Source organism: Cavia porcellus, unplaced genomic scaffold (genome assembly GCF_034190915.1).
Source record: "Cavia porcellus strain 051 isolate PalLab524CR breed Dunkin Hartley unplaced genomic scaffold, mCavPor4.1 scaffold_18, whole genome shotgun sequence".
Taxonomy (NCBI): domain Eukaryota; kingdom Metazoa; phylum Chordata; class Mammalia; order Rodentia; family Caviidae; genus Cavia; species Cavia porcellus.
Window position 1 is genome coordinate 43,714,009 of NW_026947501.1, and position 16,366 is coordinate 43,730,374.

At 41.8% G+C, this 16,366-nt stretch overlaps 1 gene segment (V, D, J or C); it reads left to right on the forward strand.

The window, feature by feature from the left end:
- The first annotated feature begins 4,723 nt into the window (after positions 1-4,723).
- Positions 4,724-5,688, forward strand: LOC100728989 (immunoglobulin kappa variable 1-39-like). The segment is given in 2 exon segments: positions 4,724-4,870; positions 4,993-5,688. Coding segments are annotated over 2 exon segments (375 nt in total).
- The last annotated feature ends 10,678 nt before the right edge of the window (positions 5,689-16,366 follow it).

The following is a 16,366-nucleotide window of genomic DNA, read 5'->3' on the forward strand; positions in this document are numbered from 1 at the left end:
TAAGGTCCAACACTTATTCATGATAAGAACTCTAGAGAAAATTGGAATAAATGGTCTTTACCTCAATATAATAAACGCCATTTATGACAAACCAACAGCCAGCATCATACTAAATGGCCAAAAATTGAAAGCCTTTACTTTAAAATCGGGTACAAGACAAGGATGTCCTTTATCACCACTCCTATTTAATATAGTACTGGAAGTACTAGCCAGAGCAATTAGGCAAGAAAGAGAAATAAAAGGGGTAAAGATAGGAAAAGAAGAAGTTAAATTATCATTGTTTGCAGATGACATGATACTCTACATAGAAGACCCCCTAAACTCCATTGAAATACTCTTAGATACAATAAATAAATTCAGTAATGTGGCTGGATACAAAATCAATACTCAGAAATCAATAGCATTCCTATACACGAACAACAAAATTACAGAGAGGGAAATAAGAGAAACTGGACTATTCACATTAGCAAGCAAAAAAATGAAATATTTAGGAATTACTCTTATGAAAGAAGTGAAAGACTTATACAGTGAAAATTATAATACACTGAAAAAGGAAATTGAAGATGATCTCAGAAAATGGAAAGACATCCCTTGCTCATGGATAGGAAGAACAAACGTTGTGAAAATGGCCATTCTCCCAAAACTGTTATACAGATTCAATGCAATCTCAATAGAAATACCATCAACATACCTTATAGATATAGAGAAATCACTCCTAAATTTCATCTGGAACCAGAAGAGACCTAGAATAGCAAAGGCAATTCTAAGCAGCAAAGACAAAGCAGGAGGCATCACAATCCCTGACTTGAAGTTATACTACAAAGCAACAGTAGTAAAATCAACATGGTATTGGAATGAAAACAGAGCTGAAGATCAGTGGAATAGATTAGAAGATACAACCACAACTACGAACACACTCAACCACCTTATTTTTGATAAAGGAGCCAAGCAGGTTCACTGGAAGAACGACAGTCTCTTTAATAAATGGTGCTGGAAAAACTGGCTCTCCATTTGCCGAAAACTAAAGCTAGACCCATGTCTATCACCATGTACTAAATTAAAATGTAAATGGGTCAAAGATCTGAATATTAAAACAGAAACACTAAATCTATTGGAAGACAAAATACGTAGAAACCTTGGAGACATAGGAGTAGGTAAAGAATTCATGAACAGGACTCAAACCGCACGGGAAATACTTCCCAGAATCAATAACTGGGACCACTTCTTATTAAAAAGTTTCTGCACGTCAAAAGAAATCTCCAGCATAGTGAAAAGAAAACCCACAAACTGGGAAAAGATTTTAGTGAACTCTCTCTCAGACAAGGGCCTCTTGTCTAAAACATATAAAGAATTAAAGAAACTCAGACCTCCGAAATTCAAAGATCCAATCCAAAAATGGGCATCTGAGATGAATACACACTTCTCAGATGAAGAAATGCAAATGGCAAATAAATACATGAAAAAATGCTCATCATCATTGGTCATTAGAGAAATGCAAATTAAAACCACACTGAGATACCATCTCACTCCTGAAAGAATGGCCAGGATCAAGAAAACCGACAACAAATGCTGGAGAGGCTGTGGGGAAAAAGGAACTCTCCTGCACTGCTGGTGGGAGTGTAGACTGGTACAGCCTTTGTGGAGATCTGTCTGGAGATTTCTCAAAAAGTTGGGACTGGAAATCCCATTTATTCCAGCTACTCCACTTCTAGGCATATTCCCAGAAGAACTGAAAGCATCATACCCCAGTGATATATGTGCACCTATGTTTATAGCAGCACAATTTGTAAATGCCAGATCTTGGAAACAACCCAAGTGCCCATCAACTGAGGAATGGATAAAAAAGTTGTGGTATTTCTATACAATGGAGTATTATTCAGCTATAAAGAAGGATCACATTGAGATATTTATCAATAAATGGGCGCAGCTTGAGACCATACTCATTAGTGAAATAAATCAATCTCGCATGTGTGAATACCGAATAGTTTCCCTAATGTAAATAATGATTCAAATATATAAAAATATGTGGTAATCATGATTCCCCATTAGGTGGCCTTGAAGCCTTATAAAGTTTTCACTCATTAATTAGAAAGGCTTTATTCTGGGCTTCTTGATATGAAAATATTTGAAGCTAGAGTATATGAAGTTTTATCCAAATATTTCAAGGAAAAAGACACTATGGTAACTACTATTAAGTCAGGTTATAAGGTGGTGAAGTACTAGGTTGTTGAAACAGTTATGCTGTGACCTCTATTGTTATATTGTTATGTCCTGTTTTATCTCAATCTCCCCCTTATTGTTTCAAAAAAATTATTTAGTCATTTCTTATGTTTGTCTTAATTAAAGAAAAAATTAAAAAAAATTAGGATATATAAATAGTAACTCTTTTCGATTTCCTATTAACTTGTTTTGAAGTCCTGTAGTACTCCCACGATCTTGTTTTGACTGATTAGACTCTGTTCCATTCTATATGATAGTATCAAGTTTGAAGACATAGGCAACTACTTTGAAGACAATAAGATTCACTAAGATACCCATTCTGGTTTGACTATTGTCTTCTTTGGAAGTCCTGTAATGTTTACATTGCCTAAGTTTTATTGGTCTTGTTCTCTACTGTTTTGTCCAACTTTATAATATCTAATAAGATAGACAATTCTTTTTAAGGAAACAAGGGACAACGTTGATAACCATTGTTGATAAACTTGTACTCTGTTCTACACCATGTGCTATGTCTATCCTTGGTATTGACTGACAGCTTTGTTTTGCCATATTTGACTGTATTCTTCCCCCCCCCAAGAAAGTAATAAGCACTAAGGAGTAATAAAATCCAAGATGTGTAAATTTTGTTGTAAAAAAGAGAGGGGAAAAAAAAAAGAAAAAGAGCTCTAACGGATATAACAGCAAGTGTGTTTGGGGGTGTTAAATAGCTGACTTTATCAATGTTTTTGGAACATTGAACACAGCTGTTTGCAGTCTCCCTGTTTGAATGTCCACCTTGTGTTCTTTGATACTGTGATTTGAGGAACTATTTTCAAGAAGATAGTGTGTAATCTACTAGCAGGTAATTTCTTACTGTTATGTTTTTTTGTTTTGTTTTGTTTTGTTTTGTTTTGTAGTTCTGTATTGCGTGTACCCTTACGCCGCTTTGGTTTGTTTTGTGTTTTTCTCTTTTTCCTCTTAAATAAAAAAAAAAAAAGAATACAGCTAAAAAGATTCAGTCATGGCCTAAGGGTAAGAAATTGAACAGGCTGCTGTGTTAAACATCTTCCAGTAGATGGTGAACAACCCCACATTAAACAAAGAGTGGTGCTTTCCTGTGAGGGAGCCACTAAGGGAGGGAGCTCTGCCCAGCTCTCTAAGCTCACGTGGCTGGGGCTGCTGTGCACAATGGGCTGTGTCTTCCTCATCTGCCAGTTTCTTAGGATTTCCTGTTTCAATCTGTGACTGGTATTCACATGAATATGGTGAGCTACCCAGGAGGCCTCTGGTCAGCGATGAAACAGGATGGGTGACAAAGCTAGGGCCACAACTCTGAATGTGGCCAGCCATGAGTGAAACAAGAGTGAAGTGGCCTGGTGTACTCTGAGGTGGAGGTGACAGAGGCTGCAGACAGAGATGTGGGGGAGAAACACTGGAGTAGTCCCTAAGAGGAGGGCAAGGTGTATGGGGAGAGGGGTTGTTACTGCAGACCTGTTTCCTGCTGTTCTCCAGAGGCCTTGGCTCAGAAATATTCTGACCCCCAGAGATCTGCTTACCACTTTAAGTAGGTCCTGATGCTCAAATTGTTCTCAGATGATTCTAAATTATCCTGCAATGAACATCAAACACAAGAATCTGGCTGGGCATTAGAACTGTGATTGGTTGAAGACAAGCAGAAACATGCTTCTTTTTTTAAATTTTATTTAAAAGGAAAAAGAGAAAAACACAAAACAAAACAAAGCAGTGTAAGGGTACACGTATTACAGAACTACAAAAAAAAAAAAAAACAGTAAGAAATCACCTGTTAATAGATTACATATTATCATCTTAGAAATAGTTGCTCAAATCACAGTATCAAAGAATACAAAGTGGACATTCAAACAGAGAGACTGCAAACAGCTGTGTTCAATGATCCAAAAACATTAATATAGTCAGCTATTTAACACCCCTAAACACACTTGCTGTTATATCCGTTAGAGTTCTTTTTTTCCCCTCTGTTTTTTACAACAAAATTTACACATTTTGGATTTTATTACTCCTTAGTTCTTATTACTTTTCTGGGGGGGGGGAGAATAAAGCTTCTGTGTGTGCTATGGAAGCCTGGGGCTGGACAGCAGCATTGGTCAGGTCCTTCCCTGCCTGCTTAGTCATGGTGTGATAGTGAATAGATGAACCCAGAGAATTTCACAGAGTTCACAGATTCTGCTCTGTTCTTGTCTTGCCTTCTCATTTTTTATCCTGTTTGAAACAGCCCATGTGTTTCACTTCATTCTTCTTTCTCAAAGTGATCATAACATAGAACCCTGGTCCTCAAGCAAGGCGTGTTCTGTAACGTGAGAGCAGCAGTGTACTCTACACATTGGAGAGCAGCCTGATTCTGTCCTGTGGGCTTAAGGGAGAAACAGGTGCTCTGTAAGCACATCTGTGCTGCCCTGTTGTGGACAGAGTCCCCAGGGGACACTGAGCCTGTACTGCTATGAGCCAACCCACAGCTGGGCCAAAAACCTTCCAGCCCTGCTAATTTGCATATCCCAAGATCCCAGCCAGCTACATGTGGACCTATTTACAGGCTGCTGTTCTCATCCTGTGCAGCTTCAGTCCTGGTCAGGACACAGCATGGACATGAGGGTCCCCGCTCACTTTCTGGGCCTCTTGGTGCTCTGGATATCAGGTAAGAAAGGGTAGCACAAGGAATTTACTTAGTACTGAAGGTTCAAAGTTGCCTGATATTGCATCATGGGCCTGATTTATCTTGAATATCTATGTTGATATTTGTTAAGTTTCCCATTTCAGGTGCCAGATGTGACATCCAATTGACACAGCCTGCATCTGCATCTGCATCTGTGGGAGACACAGTCAAGATCAGTTGCCGGGCCAGTCAGAGTGTTAGCAGTTACTTAAACTGGTATCAGCAGAAACCAGGGCAAGCTCCTAAACTCCTGATCTATTGGGCAACCAATTTGCAGTCTGGGATCCCATCGAGGTTCAGTGGCAGTGGATCTGGGACAGATTTCACTCTCACCATCAGCAGCCTGAAGCCTGAAGACTTTGCAACTTATTACTGTCAACAGAGTAAGAGTAACCCTCCCACAGTGATACAAGCCATGACATAAACCTCCCAGGGAGGCAGAAGTGTGGGGCAGGGCTGCTGCAGTTGTTCCTCTTTGTGTCTCCAGCTGCAGACCAAGTTCTTCAGATGCATCCAGGCTCTGAATGTCACTGGAAGGATTTGGTAGACCATCCAAGAAAGCTCCTTCTTCTGCCAGCTTCCTTTTCGGCTTCTCACCCCTGATTTAATGAAAGATACCAATGAATACACTGATGTAATGCAGATTATGGCTTTATTTTGTATTTACCTGGCCACACAGATGCTATTCTTAGAATTTTAAGCAATAATTTTTAAAATCTTTTTCCACTGTTATTGATTTATTAATTAATTTTGGTTTTTTTTATTTTAAAGAGATTTTTATTTTAAAACCAAAGTACAACAGAATAAAGTTAATTCAAACAATACAATGAAATTCATACTGCACTAAAAAACAAGGTAAGAAAAATCAACAGTGGCTAACAAGATGTATCCTGTTAAATTCAAAGTAGCTTCACATAGCATCAGATGTGATAGTCAAATAAACAAAATGGAATAAAATCAAACAAAACAATAACCGATACAGAACATCAAAATAACATTATAGGATATTAGTAATGGTTGCAGACATGCCTCTTATAAATATGCATTTAGAGATCTGCATTCACAACAAAAGTTAAAGTGCAGAGATATTTTCGATGCCTCTGCCTCTACATCTGCATAGTAGATCATCACCATAAATTGCAGCTATCGCAACCCATCAAAGTAAGTTTAAGCTCAAAGTTCACAGTTCACGTTAAGTTTGACTGTTGACATTAAATATTTCAGGAAAAAAGCCAGGTGTAATGCACACGTCCAAAATGTGTTATGACACAATGCAGTTATAATACCACTGTCTCATACTTATGCATCTTCTTTATCCTCCATTTTCTGTAAAAGAATCAAGTCTTCCCTATAGTTTTTGCTTTTATGCAAAATAAAATCTTTGTAGATCACAGTATGGAAGATTTTCAAAAGCTAATTTCAAAATATACTACTATCGAACAGAAAAATAAAAATAATGAATAATACATTTTGCCACTACTGAGACTCCCTTTATAGCATCTATTGTTATCCCAAATATCCAGGAATAGTAACGTTGTTAGATGGTTTACTTTGCAATACTATGATGTTTTCATAGTACTTTCAAATGAAAATCATATAAGTAATACTAATAAAAACGATAGTCATAGCCAAACAAGCATTAGAGAATTTTTAAATAACATTTCAAAATAAATTTATTGTTTTATAAGAGGTAGGTAATTTACACTTTTTACTCTTAAAGTTTTAAGAAGTTATTGTTAAATGGAAAGGGTATCTTGCCCCTGGTTTTGTCTGACAATAGCAAACATAGAAATTGGCAGGTATTCCTTTGTCTCCCTCTAGTGGCTAAAATGAATATGTGCAGCGTTTCCAATCAGCCTCAGATGTGACTGAAAGGATGAGAAACTAGGAGGAGCCTGAGAGACCAAGCACTTTAATTTCTTCATTTTCAATGAAAAAAAAAAAAAAAAAACAAAGTCAGAATAGGGAAGTGACTTGCCCAAGACATTACAAACAGCTTAGAATAGATCTCTGATATCCTGATGGCTTCATTAATATTTCCTGCTGGGCCCAGTTCCACTCTTTTTTTTTTTTTTTTTTTTTAATTTTTTTTTTGTCTTTTTCTTTTTTTATCGGTACCGGGGATCGAACTCGCGACTGCCTGCTTGCAAGGCAGGCGCTTATGCCGCTGAGCTAAATCCCCAGCCCCCAGTTCCACTCTTTAAGACCGAATCATTCCAGCTATGTCTCTGCTTTCCCTGCCCATGACCCTTAGACCTAGTGTGTGCATGCCAGTGCGAAAGCATGTGTGCACAGGTGGGTGCCCATAAGAGTCCTTTGTCTCTAACCCCCAGCACCTCATGAGCACCTGGAGTTTTCCTTCCTATGCTTGCCCGCAAACATGCCCTGGACTCAGTCTCTCCTCTTGTAACTTCCTGGGGCTGTCACACTCCCAATATGACAGCGGCCCTTTGCCAGAGCCCTACATTCCCGTGGACAGTGAGGCTGAGTTCACCCTCCGCCAGGGCTGCGGTGCTTCTCCAGAGGCAGGGCCCTCAGGGAGAGGGTTGCATTCATTCCTTGAACCTCTGGAATCAGAGCTGGACCCATGCTTCTGAGATGGTATCAGATCACAGAGTCCCCAGCTTCGGTGGATCACATTGTGTTTGCTGACATTGCTGGCGTATGAACAGTATGCAGTCAGTAAAAACTATACTTTGGATTTTGACATTTTGTCTTTTCCTGGGCGGGCACTGTTCCATGTGATATTCTCTGCCGTGCTGAGCAGCAGCAGCTACCAATGAACCCCATGATCCAGAGGCGAAGCAACCGTCACAGCAAGGCCTGCAGTGTTTGGACATCAGGCTTTGTATTTCTGCTTCCTGTCACTTCTGTAAACCCCATCAGCATGGGTGCATGGGACAACACTTGGTTATAAAATAGGTTCCTGTTAATTGATTTTGCCCAACTGTAGGGTGATGTAGGTAACCTGAGAATATTTAAGACGGGCTAGGCTAAGTTAAGGTGTTCAGTAGGTTAGACCTACAAGATTCCATGCATTTCCCCCTTATGGTATGTTCAAAGCATAATAGAGTTGCTGAGAGGGAAGCCAGGAAGTCTCTGTACATCCATTGGATGCCAGTGAGTCACACGGAGAGACTTTCCTCAGGCCACAGTTTTCCCCACATTTTCCATTCCTGGGAATGGCCCAGTTTAGGTGAATTTCCTAGGATCTCAGATCCAGCTTCTCTCCCACAGCCCTGGGTAGAGCCTTGCCCAGCTCATAACCATGATCACCAGCAAGTGAATCTTCACATATGTCAGCCACTTGTGACCAAGAAGAATGTGAAGAGGAATGATGTGAGATTCCAGGGACTTTTCCAACATGTAAAGTTCAGACTGAAAAAAAATTAGACAGTAAAAGAAAGCAGAGTAATTAGGTAGCTAGTGGGTGAACTGAGAACAGAATCACCCAAGTGAAAGGGGAGCATTGTGGGAAGGCAGTGAGCAGCAGGGCCTGGCCCTTAAGAGGAGGTTAAAATGCTGGAGCTGGTGACCACCTAGTTAGGTTGATTCATCAGTAATAATTTATCATTTCAGTTGTGTGGTGAAGGCAGAAGACTGATTGTCATGGGCTGAACAGTAAAGGATGCAAGAAAGGGTGGAGACAGATGCAGACAACTCTTGGAAAGCAAGATGTGAAAGGAGAAAGAGAGAGAAATGAGGTGGACAGGAGGAGCTGGGAGCCAGAGGAAGGAGGGCTGACATTTGATAGGTGAAATCAATGGGTGGGAATGGAAGTCACTGCTGGGAAGGGGTGAAGGGCTAGGGCCGGGGTAAGGAAAGACGTTCTTCTGTGAGACAGAACAGGTGTGGGTGGGCAGCAGGGTCACGTCTTCATCTCCTGGATTCTCTGCTCTCCATCTTGGAAGCTCATGGGATCCTCTGGGCTTTTATTTCTCTCAAACCAATCCCACCTTATCTAGGCCGGTTGTGCTGAGTTCCAGGGAGATAGGCTAAAAAGGACTGAAGATCTGTTCCATTAAATTATGTTTTAATTGTATATTTTAATAGGATACACTGATGTTTAAACACATGTGCTAATTTCTGAGTGGCACCATCAGGAGGTTCTGTTCCACTCTGAATTCAAGAAAAAATTCACCCTTTTTTCACACAGTGCTGCTGTATTAGGATCCTGAGTATCAGGGTCATAGGGACCTGCACTGGATTCTCAGAAAATCCTGTATCATCAACACCTTCCCTGTCCACCATGCCTTAGTACTTATCTGTGACAGGGATCCTCATGGCCTTTAAAGCAATGGCTGTTGGGTGGTCTGGAGAAAATGGAAAGGACCAAATTGGAAGAATACTCACAAGACTGCCCCAATTCTCCTGGTGACCCTTCTTTGCATATCTCCTCCTCACACAACCCCCAACCTATTCTTATAAGGATCTGGAGCCTTGTTTGGTACCCAGGCTCTGCCAGCATGTTTCTGGTGGCCCCAGTGTGGCTTCTTTGGAGCCTGGCTTTCTGGGGAGCAGGTGAGGAGGGAGGGCCCAAGGAGAGGCCAGCTGAGCAAACTCTGTGTCCTTACTGAAGACAGCTCCTATTTGGTACATAAAAATGTCATGCTCTGTAAATGACAATTTCCGATTTTACCCTTTAGCAGGCAGTGGGGGTGTCACCTTGACCCAAACACCAGCCTCCTTGTCTGCATCTCCAGTAGAGACCTCTCAGTCTCCTGTCAGGCTAGTGCTGATGTATACACAGAGATGCCTTGGATGCAGATTAAACTGAGCCCAAGACTTGAGGCCCTAATATTCATATCACCACTGTGGCCCCAGGTGTCCCAAACAGGTTCAGCAGCAAAGGAAGTTGAACGAGCTATGTCTTCAGCATCAGACCTGTGGAGCCCGGGGAATCGTGAGAGTATTTCTGCATGCATGACTATGGATGGCTAGTCCACAGTGGTGCAGGCTGTGCACAAATCTCCTGCTGTGTTTCCATAGACTGGATTTCTAGAAGTCAGGCTGTACCTCGTTGATCCAGGTCCTCTTCCAGAGATACACACCATATTGAGTAGACAAAACAGTCTCTGTCTTACCTCTAGGTCATTTCCCCTTTCCTATTTTCTGTTGTATTCTAATGGTTCTGTATGTAACATACCAGGCTCTCTAGAGCTGCAGATGGCAGCTTTCCCTGCAAACCTAGAGGATCACAGAGCCTAGACCGAGCACCTCCCAGGTCAGCCTCAGAGGGTGATGGCAGGAGGACCTGCCTGCTCCATCCAGCGCTCTTGCTCCAGCTTCTGTAACCCGACTTCTGCTCCCTGTGTTTCCAGAGGGTGCAAACTGTGGCCGCTCTCATTTTAGCCTTTTCTTCCTTCTTTTCTTTTGTTTTGCTCCCTCTTTTCCTCCCTGGCTTCCTGATGGCTCACAGACATGCAGCTTGCGTGGGAAACCTTGTTGCTGGGGGAACTGAAATAAAAGAGCAAACAAATCTACATGTTGGAGGGAAACTCTCACCTGAACTTTTGCAGTTCCTTTCTTTCTTTTTCTTCCAGGGGGAGGAACTGGAAGATTCAAGAACCATTTAATTTCCTTTCCACCATGTGCTTCTCTTTCTCTCCCTTCGCAGTTTGCTGTCAGAGTTGCCTGCACCCACAGTCACCCTTTCCTTGCTGTCCTTTCTGTCTTCAACCTACTGCAACAGCCCTGTGCTTCAACTCATGAAAGCCCCTCTTAGATTAGTTTCCTTTGCCAGCCTCCCTCTGATTAAGTTGAAAAAGTGTTTACTTTTTTGTGGGTCACAAAACCAAGGAGCCTCTACCCAGCTGTGCCCCTGGGCCCACATTAGGGGTGGTGGTAGAAGAGGTCCCGCAGCCCCTAAAACCTGTGGACCAGCCCCTGACTCTCAGCCAGCTCTCGCCTCATGAATCTTTATGAATCTGTTTACTTTTCCATGTCCCTTGTTTCTCCCAGCCATAGAATTTTGGATTATCTTTCAGGTAGGGAGGATGAGAGGGTTAGAAGTTTTAATACTGCCATTCTCTCCGAAGATATCCCTGTCCTCATCTTGAAGCCCAGGCTACCTTTTATGGCAAGAGAAACCTGGAAGCTGTGCTCACTCTGAGGATCTTGATTTGGAGGCTGAGCTTGGATTCTCCTAACCACAAAGTTCTCAGGGCAGGAGAGCAGAGTGGTTGGATTTAGAAAGGTGATGTGGCCAAGGATAAAGATGCAAGGAAAGATCTCTGGGCCAAGAAAAGAGGACGGTGGTGTCTGAAGCTGGAAAAGGCACGGAAACCAGTTCTCCCTACAGCTTTCCCAAGAAAGCTCCCATGTTAGCTTGGATCAGGCTTTTTCCTCCCAGAACTGTAAGGTAATGTGCTGTGTTATTTGAAGCCAGTGAGGTGGGTGAGTGGTTAAGCAGCCACAGCAAAGCCACACAAGGGGAGAGACTGTTTCTCTTCTTGAATGAATGATTGTTCTCCTGCCCATTCCCACACTGTGATCTTTTGGTCAGTTTTGGCGAGAAATAGTTTCTGGAGAGAAAACAGAATTCCTTTCGGGATGAGAGTCTCCTGGTGAGGTGCTTTCCTTGGCTGTCGTGTGGGGGATGTCTGAGACCCCAGGGCTCAGAGCTCAAAGGCCTGGAGAAAAGCATCGGGTTCATAACAGGAGGACAATCAATGGACAGGCACTCTGTGAAAGGAAGGACTTAGGCAGAGGCACAGGCACAGAGAGGAGAGAGGATGAAAAAGCCAGGGCACTGCAAGACACCGAATTACAGTCATTTGGGTGAGAAAAGGCTGAGTTTGGCCCCAGAAGGGCTGAGTTTCATCTTAAGGTCATTGCGGAAAGATGGAGAGGCAGCAGGGGTCTGTGACTGCCACACCGTCATTCTGGTTTTCCCCCTGTGCCTGTCTGTAGGGTGAATACATCTGTATGGAAGGAGCAGTGGAGGTCAGACAGACCTGGGCTGAACATGGCACCTGTGCAAACCACCCATGCTGGGAAAGGTCCTCTTCTCTGTGAAATGGAGCCCTGTGGATACAAGGGGAGTCTGGGTGGAAGGCTGACAGATGATGGGCCAAGGAGTACAACACCTTTACAGAATGGTCCACCATACTCTGCTTCATGCCTCCTTCAGGGTCTTAGAATGGTGAGGCTGTGTGAAGTCTAACTAGCCAGATGTCATTCAAACTAAAAGTCACCAGTAATTACTGCACAGTGCCTGGTTCCTCACCTGATGTACCTGAGCCTTCACTGAATGGGCTCGAGCTTCCTCATACTAGGTGTTTACTAACATGGGCTGACAACTGTAAATATGCCCCTCTTCTAACTCAGAGTCACCTCTATGGTCCCTGAGCAATTTCCAAGAATAAAATGATCAAAAAGTGAGACTTCTGTCTCCAGGACCCCAGGAAAGGACAAAATTCTTTGACTGTGGGAGTGGGCAACCCTTAGACATATCTAGCCCCATGTCATGTACACTGACTGATGCCCTGTGCTCCTCACTTCTCTGAGTCTAGGAGCCCCCACTTTACCTGCTTCTCTTCTGGCCTCTGATTCCCAAGATTGTTGGGAAGATGTGCTTTCCCGACTGCTCCTGGTTTCAGGTTCCTGGTGAAGGCACCTAACTGAATCTAGTGGTGAAGAAGGTGCAGCATTGCTTCCCATGTAAACCTGATCTAGAGGAAAAGTGGGCAGGAATCAGAGCCCTGCTGGGGTCTATACAGATTCTTTGAATGGTTTACTTATTGGCACTTCCCTCACCCACTGCAGCACAAGGCAGCACCTCAGACCTCAGAGGCTCACAGGAATGATTTGTCGTCTCTTGTGAAAAGTGCATGATCTGAGAAGCTTCTCTGCTGCTTTGCCTGGGAAGCCTCAGGCATCTGCAGGCAGCTGGGCTACTTGTGTCACCTGCACAGCTGTGTCACCTTCCCTACTGACAGCTGCAATGGACTATCAGCTGGGCCACTCTGGTTCTCTTCCTGCTGAGGTGCCAGTTGGAGGAGTGCTGGGAACACTTTACCTCAGACATTTAAACATGCATTCTTGATACACATTTTATAGTTAGTGAAGGTGAGTTTTACTTGTGCAGGAGCACACTAGCATTAGCAACTCTGAGCAAATTTCACAGTAATTCTGAGTAACACCAGAGATAAAATACTCCATCCTACTGGAGTGACCAGGCCTACTGCCCACTGCATCCTGCTTCTTCCATTTTCTCTCCTTCTTCTGGTCTCTTTGGGTATGATATTGTTTATTTGAAATCTTTTTCGTTTTAAATGTAGACATTTGTTTCTATAAACTCTTTCTTTAAAATGTCTTCTGGTCCAACTCATAAGTTTTGGTATTTTGTGTTTGCATTTTAATCTGTCTCAAAACAAGATAATTTTCTTTTGAATTTTTGCATGACACTTGTTAGTTGAGGAGCATGTTTAGAAATTGCCATATATTGTGAATTTCATAAAACTTCTCCTATTACTGGATTATGCTTTCATACCATTGTGGTTGGAGGAGCTACTTGGAATGATTTCAGTCACCTTAAGGTTTTCAAAACTTGTGCTTGTTACCTAACATGTGTGTTATCTTAGAGTACTCCATGTGTGCTCCAGGAGAGCAATATTCTACTGGTATAGGGAAGAAGGCTATTCATATGTCTATTTAGTTCATTTGATTTAAAGTATAGTTTAAATTCAATATCTCCTCATAGATTTTCCATGTAGATCATCTATGCAGACACTGCCATCTGCTCCAATGTTGTATTTCTGTTTCTATATTTTCCTTCACAACTCTTAATATTGTATTTTCCTTTTATTATGTGTAAGGGTGCCAGCACTGGGTACATATATATTTGTAAACCTCATGTTCTCTTGTTGAATTCACCCCTTTCATGATGCAATGACCTTTTTCATTCTTTGCTCAGTTTTCATCTTAAAATTTATTTTCTCAGAGCTGGGGATTTAGCTCAGTGGCATAAGTGCCTGCCTTGCAAGCAGGCAGTCGTGAGTTCAATCCCTGGTACCGATAAAAATGAAAAAGACCCCAAAAAAATTATTTTCTCTATTATATTAGTAGTAACACCTGCTTTGTGTTCATTTCTATTTGCGTGGAATATCTTTTTTTCATTCTTCATTTGAAGACTATGTGTAGCCTCAAACCCAGGATTGGTCGCTTGTAGGCAGCATAGAGTTGATTCTTAATTTTTAAGAATTTTAGGCAACTCCATTCGATATGCTCTGCTTAGAGATTTTAATCCATTTACATTAAAGGTCATTATTAAGAAAGACTTGACTACTGCTGTTTTGTTAATTTTCTCATGTTTCGTTGCTCGTCCCTTTCCTTTCTCTTTCTTGGTGTATTCTTCTGTGATTTGATGATTTTCTGTGATTTCATGACTTGATTTCATTCTCTTTATCTTTTGTATATCTGTTATGGATTTTTACTTTGAATTTCTCATGGGACTTCTGTCAAACATCTGGTGGTAACAGACTATTTGAAACTGCTAACCACTTAAATTTGATGACATGCAAAAACAGAACAAAATTTTACTCCTCTCCACCTCAGAATTTATACTTTGATGTCAATCAATAATTTTCCAATTTTTATATTTGCTATTCTTTAACGAATTACTGTAGCTGTGGTTACTTTTTTTGGTTTTGTCTTTTGATCCAGTGAGCTGGCCCCAGTCCTATTACATTGTGTCATTCACATTCCGGGCGGGTCTTATCTCATTTTGCTGCCCAAGATGCCAAGTCATGTCTGTAAATACTGTTAGGGACACACCCAGTATTGTGCTGTTCTAATTACGTGGGGATTTCTCAATGGGATCAAGCTGACTCTCAGGACAAATCATCACCCTCAGCACTTCAGAGTGCTGATCTTTTTCAGTCATGGGTCTGTCTCAAAGCACTGACTGTGTGATATCACTGAAATTGCACTAAATAGCTGTGGCGGGATGGCTTGGAGAATAGCAAGAACACACTGAGAAATTGTATGGTAACTAATGTGCAGCCCTTGAGATTGCCATCAAGGAGAGGACACATCTGAAGCACTATAGATTTCCTCTAGAGAAAACCTGGGGAAAAAGTCATCTCTGCTCCCAGCAAACAACAAAGAAACTGAAAAACAAATATTAGTTGGTTTTACTAAAAGGACTCAATAAGGTATTAAAATGCCTGCTGGCTGGAGTGGAGTGCAAGGTGACTTACACTCAGATTGCTCCCTGCATGGGGGACATCTTACAGACTGTCTTCTAAGAATTGGAGCAACAGGGCTGTGTGCACTTCAGTGTAATACAGATGACACACAGAAGTCTCCATGACGGCAGAGTGGTTGTTACATGATTGGACATAATAAAATACAGTTACAGAAGGAGACAAAAATCCAATGTACTGACAAAAGATTTGAAACACTTGTAGTTTCCTCCACTTTTATGTGTATTACCAATTTTTAAATATCTTGGTGTACCAGGAAGAGAAAAAACCAGAGTACAGAGTGATAAAGTTTCCATGGAAACTGAGTCATTTGTGGACAAAAAGACCATGCTATTAATAGTTGTGCTGGAATTCTACCAGGCAAAGAAGGGAGCCATAGTTATCCTCGGATATAACAATGTAGTAGGAGAAAGTTAATGAGAAAAATGAGAATCAAGTCACTATAGAAAATGAAAAAGTTAATAAAAATGCATTAGTCTCCAAAATAAAGAGTTCCTCTGATCATAGAAATATATTCTAATAAACTGAGCCTCTTCTCTACTGCACAGTGTCCCAAGAGGTGTGACATAGATTTTCTAAAAGACATTTTCTTCTCTGTGACCTCAGAGTATCTACTCTAATCAACATATCAGCATAGAATCATCATTCATTTCATCTCCAGAAGATTATATTTCATGGAATTCTACATGCTTTTATTAAGATTTAAGTCTTGGAGGCCAGGTAGGAAATCATTCAAGTTCTTGGTTTCCTTAGTCTTAGAAGAAGGATGTCTTATTCCAACTGCACAGGCCTAGACCTCAAGGGCAAATGAACACCAGAAAAGACAGATGGTTTATCTTACAAACACCAAGAACAAATTCATCTGGGACCATATGTGGTCACCAGAAGGAACAGAGTGCTCTGTGTCCCAAGCTCAGCCCAGATCTGCACACTACCTCACAGATTTACATGTTTTCCCTAGAGGCCATTTCTACTCCTTGGATTCCACATGAAAGGCTGCTTGGAGGATCTGGGTAAAAAGAGCCTCAGCAGAGCTAAGAGAGAGCATGGGTGCCCTGACTCCTCTTTTCTGCCTTCTGTTGCTCTGGTGCCCAGGTGAGGGAGGCAGCTGCAGGGAAGATACCCCAGATGACAGGAGTTCCCTTTTCCTGGTGGTGAGAACCTCCCAGGGACTCTAGGACTTCAGCTGGTGGACTTTTCTCAGAGACCCAGGTGCCCATAAGTTAAGGAACCCGGAGAGCCCAGGTCTGCTGGAGGAAAATAGGTGGGG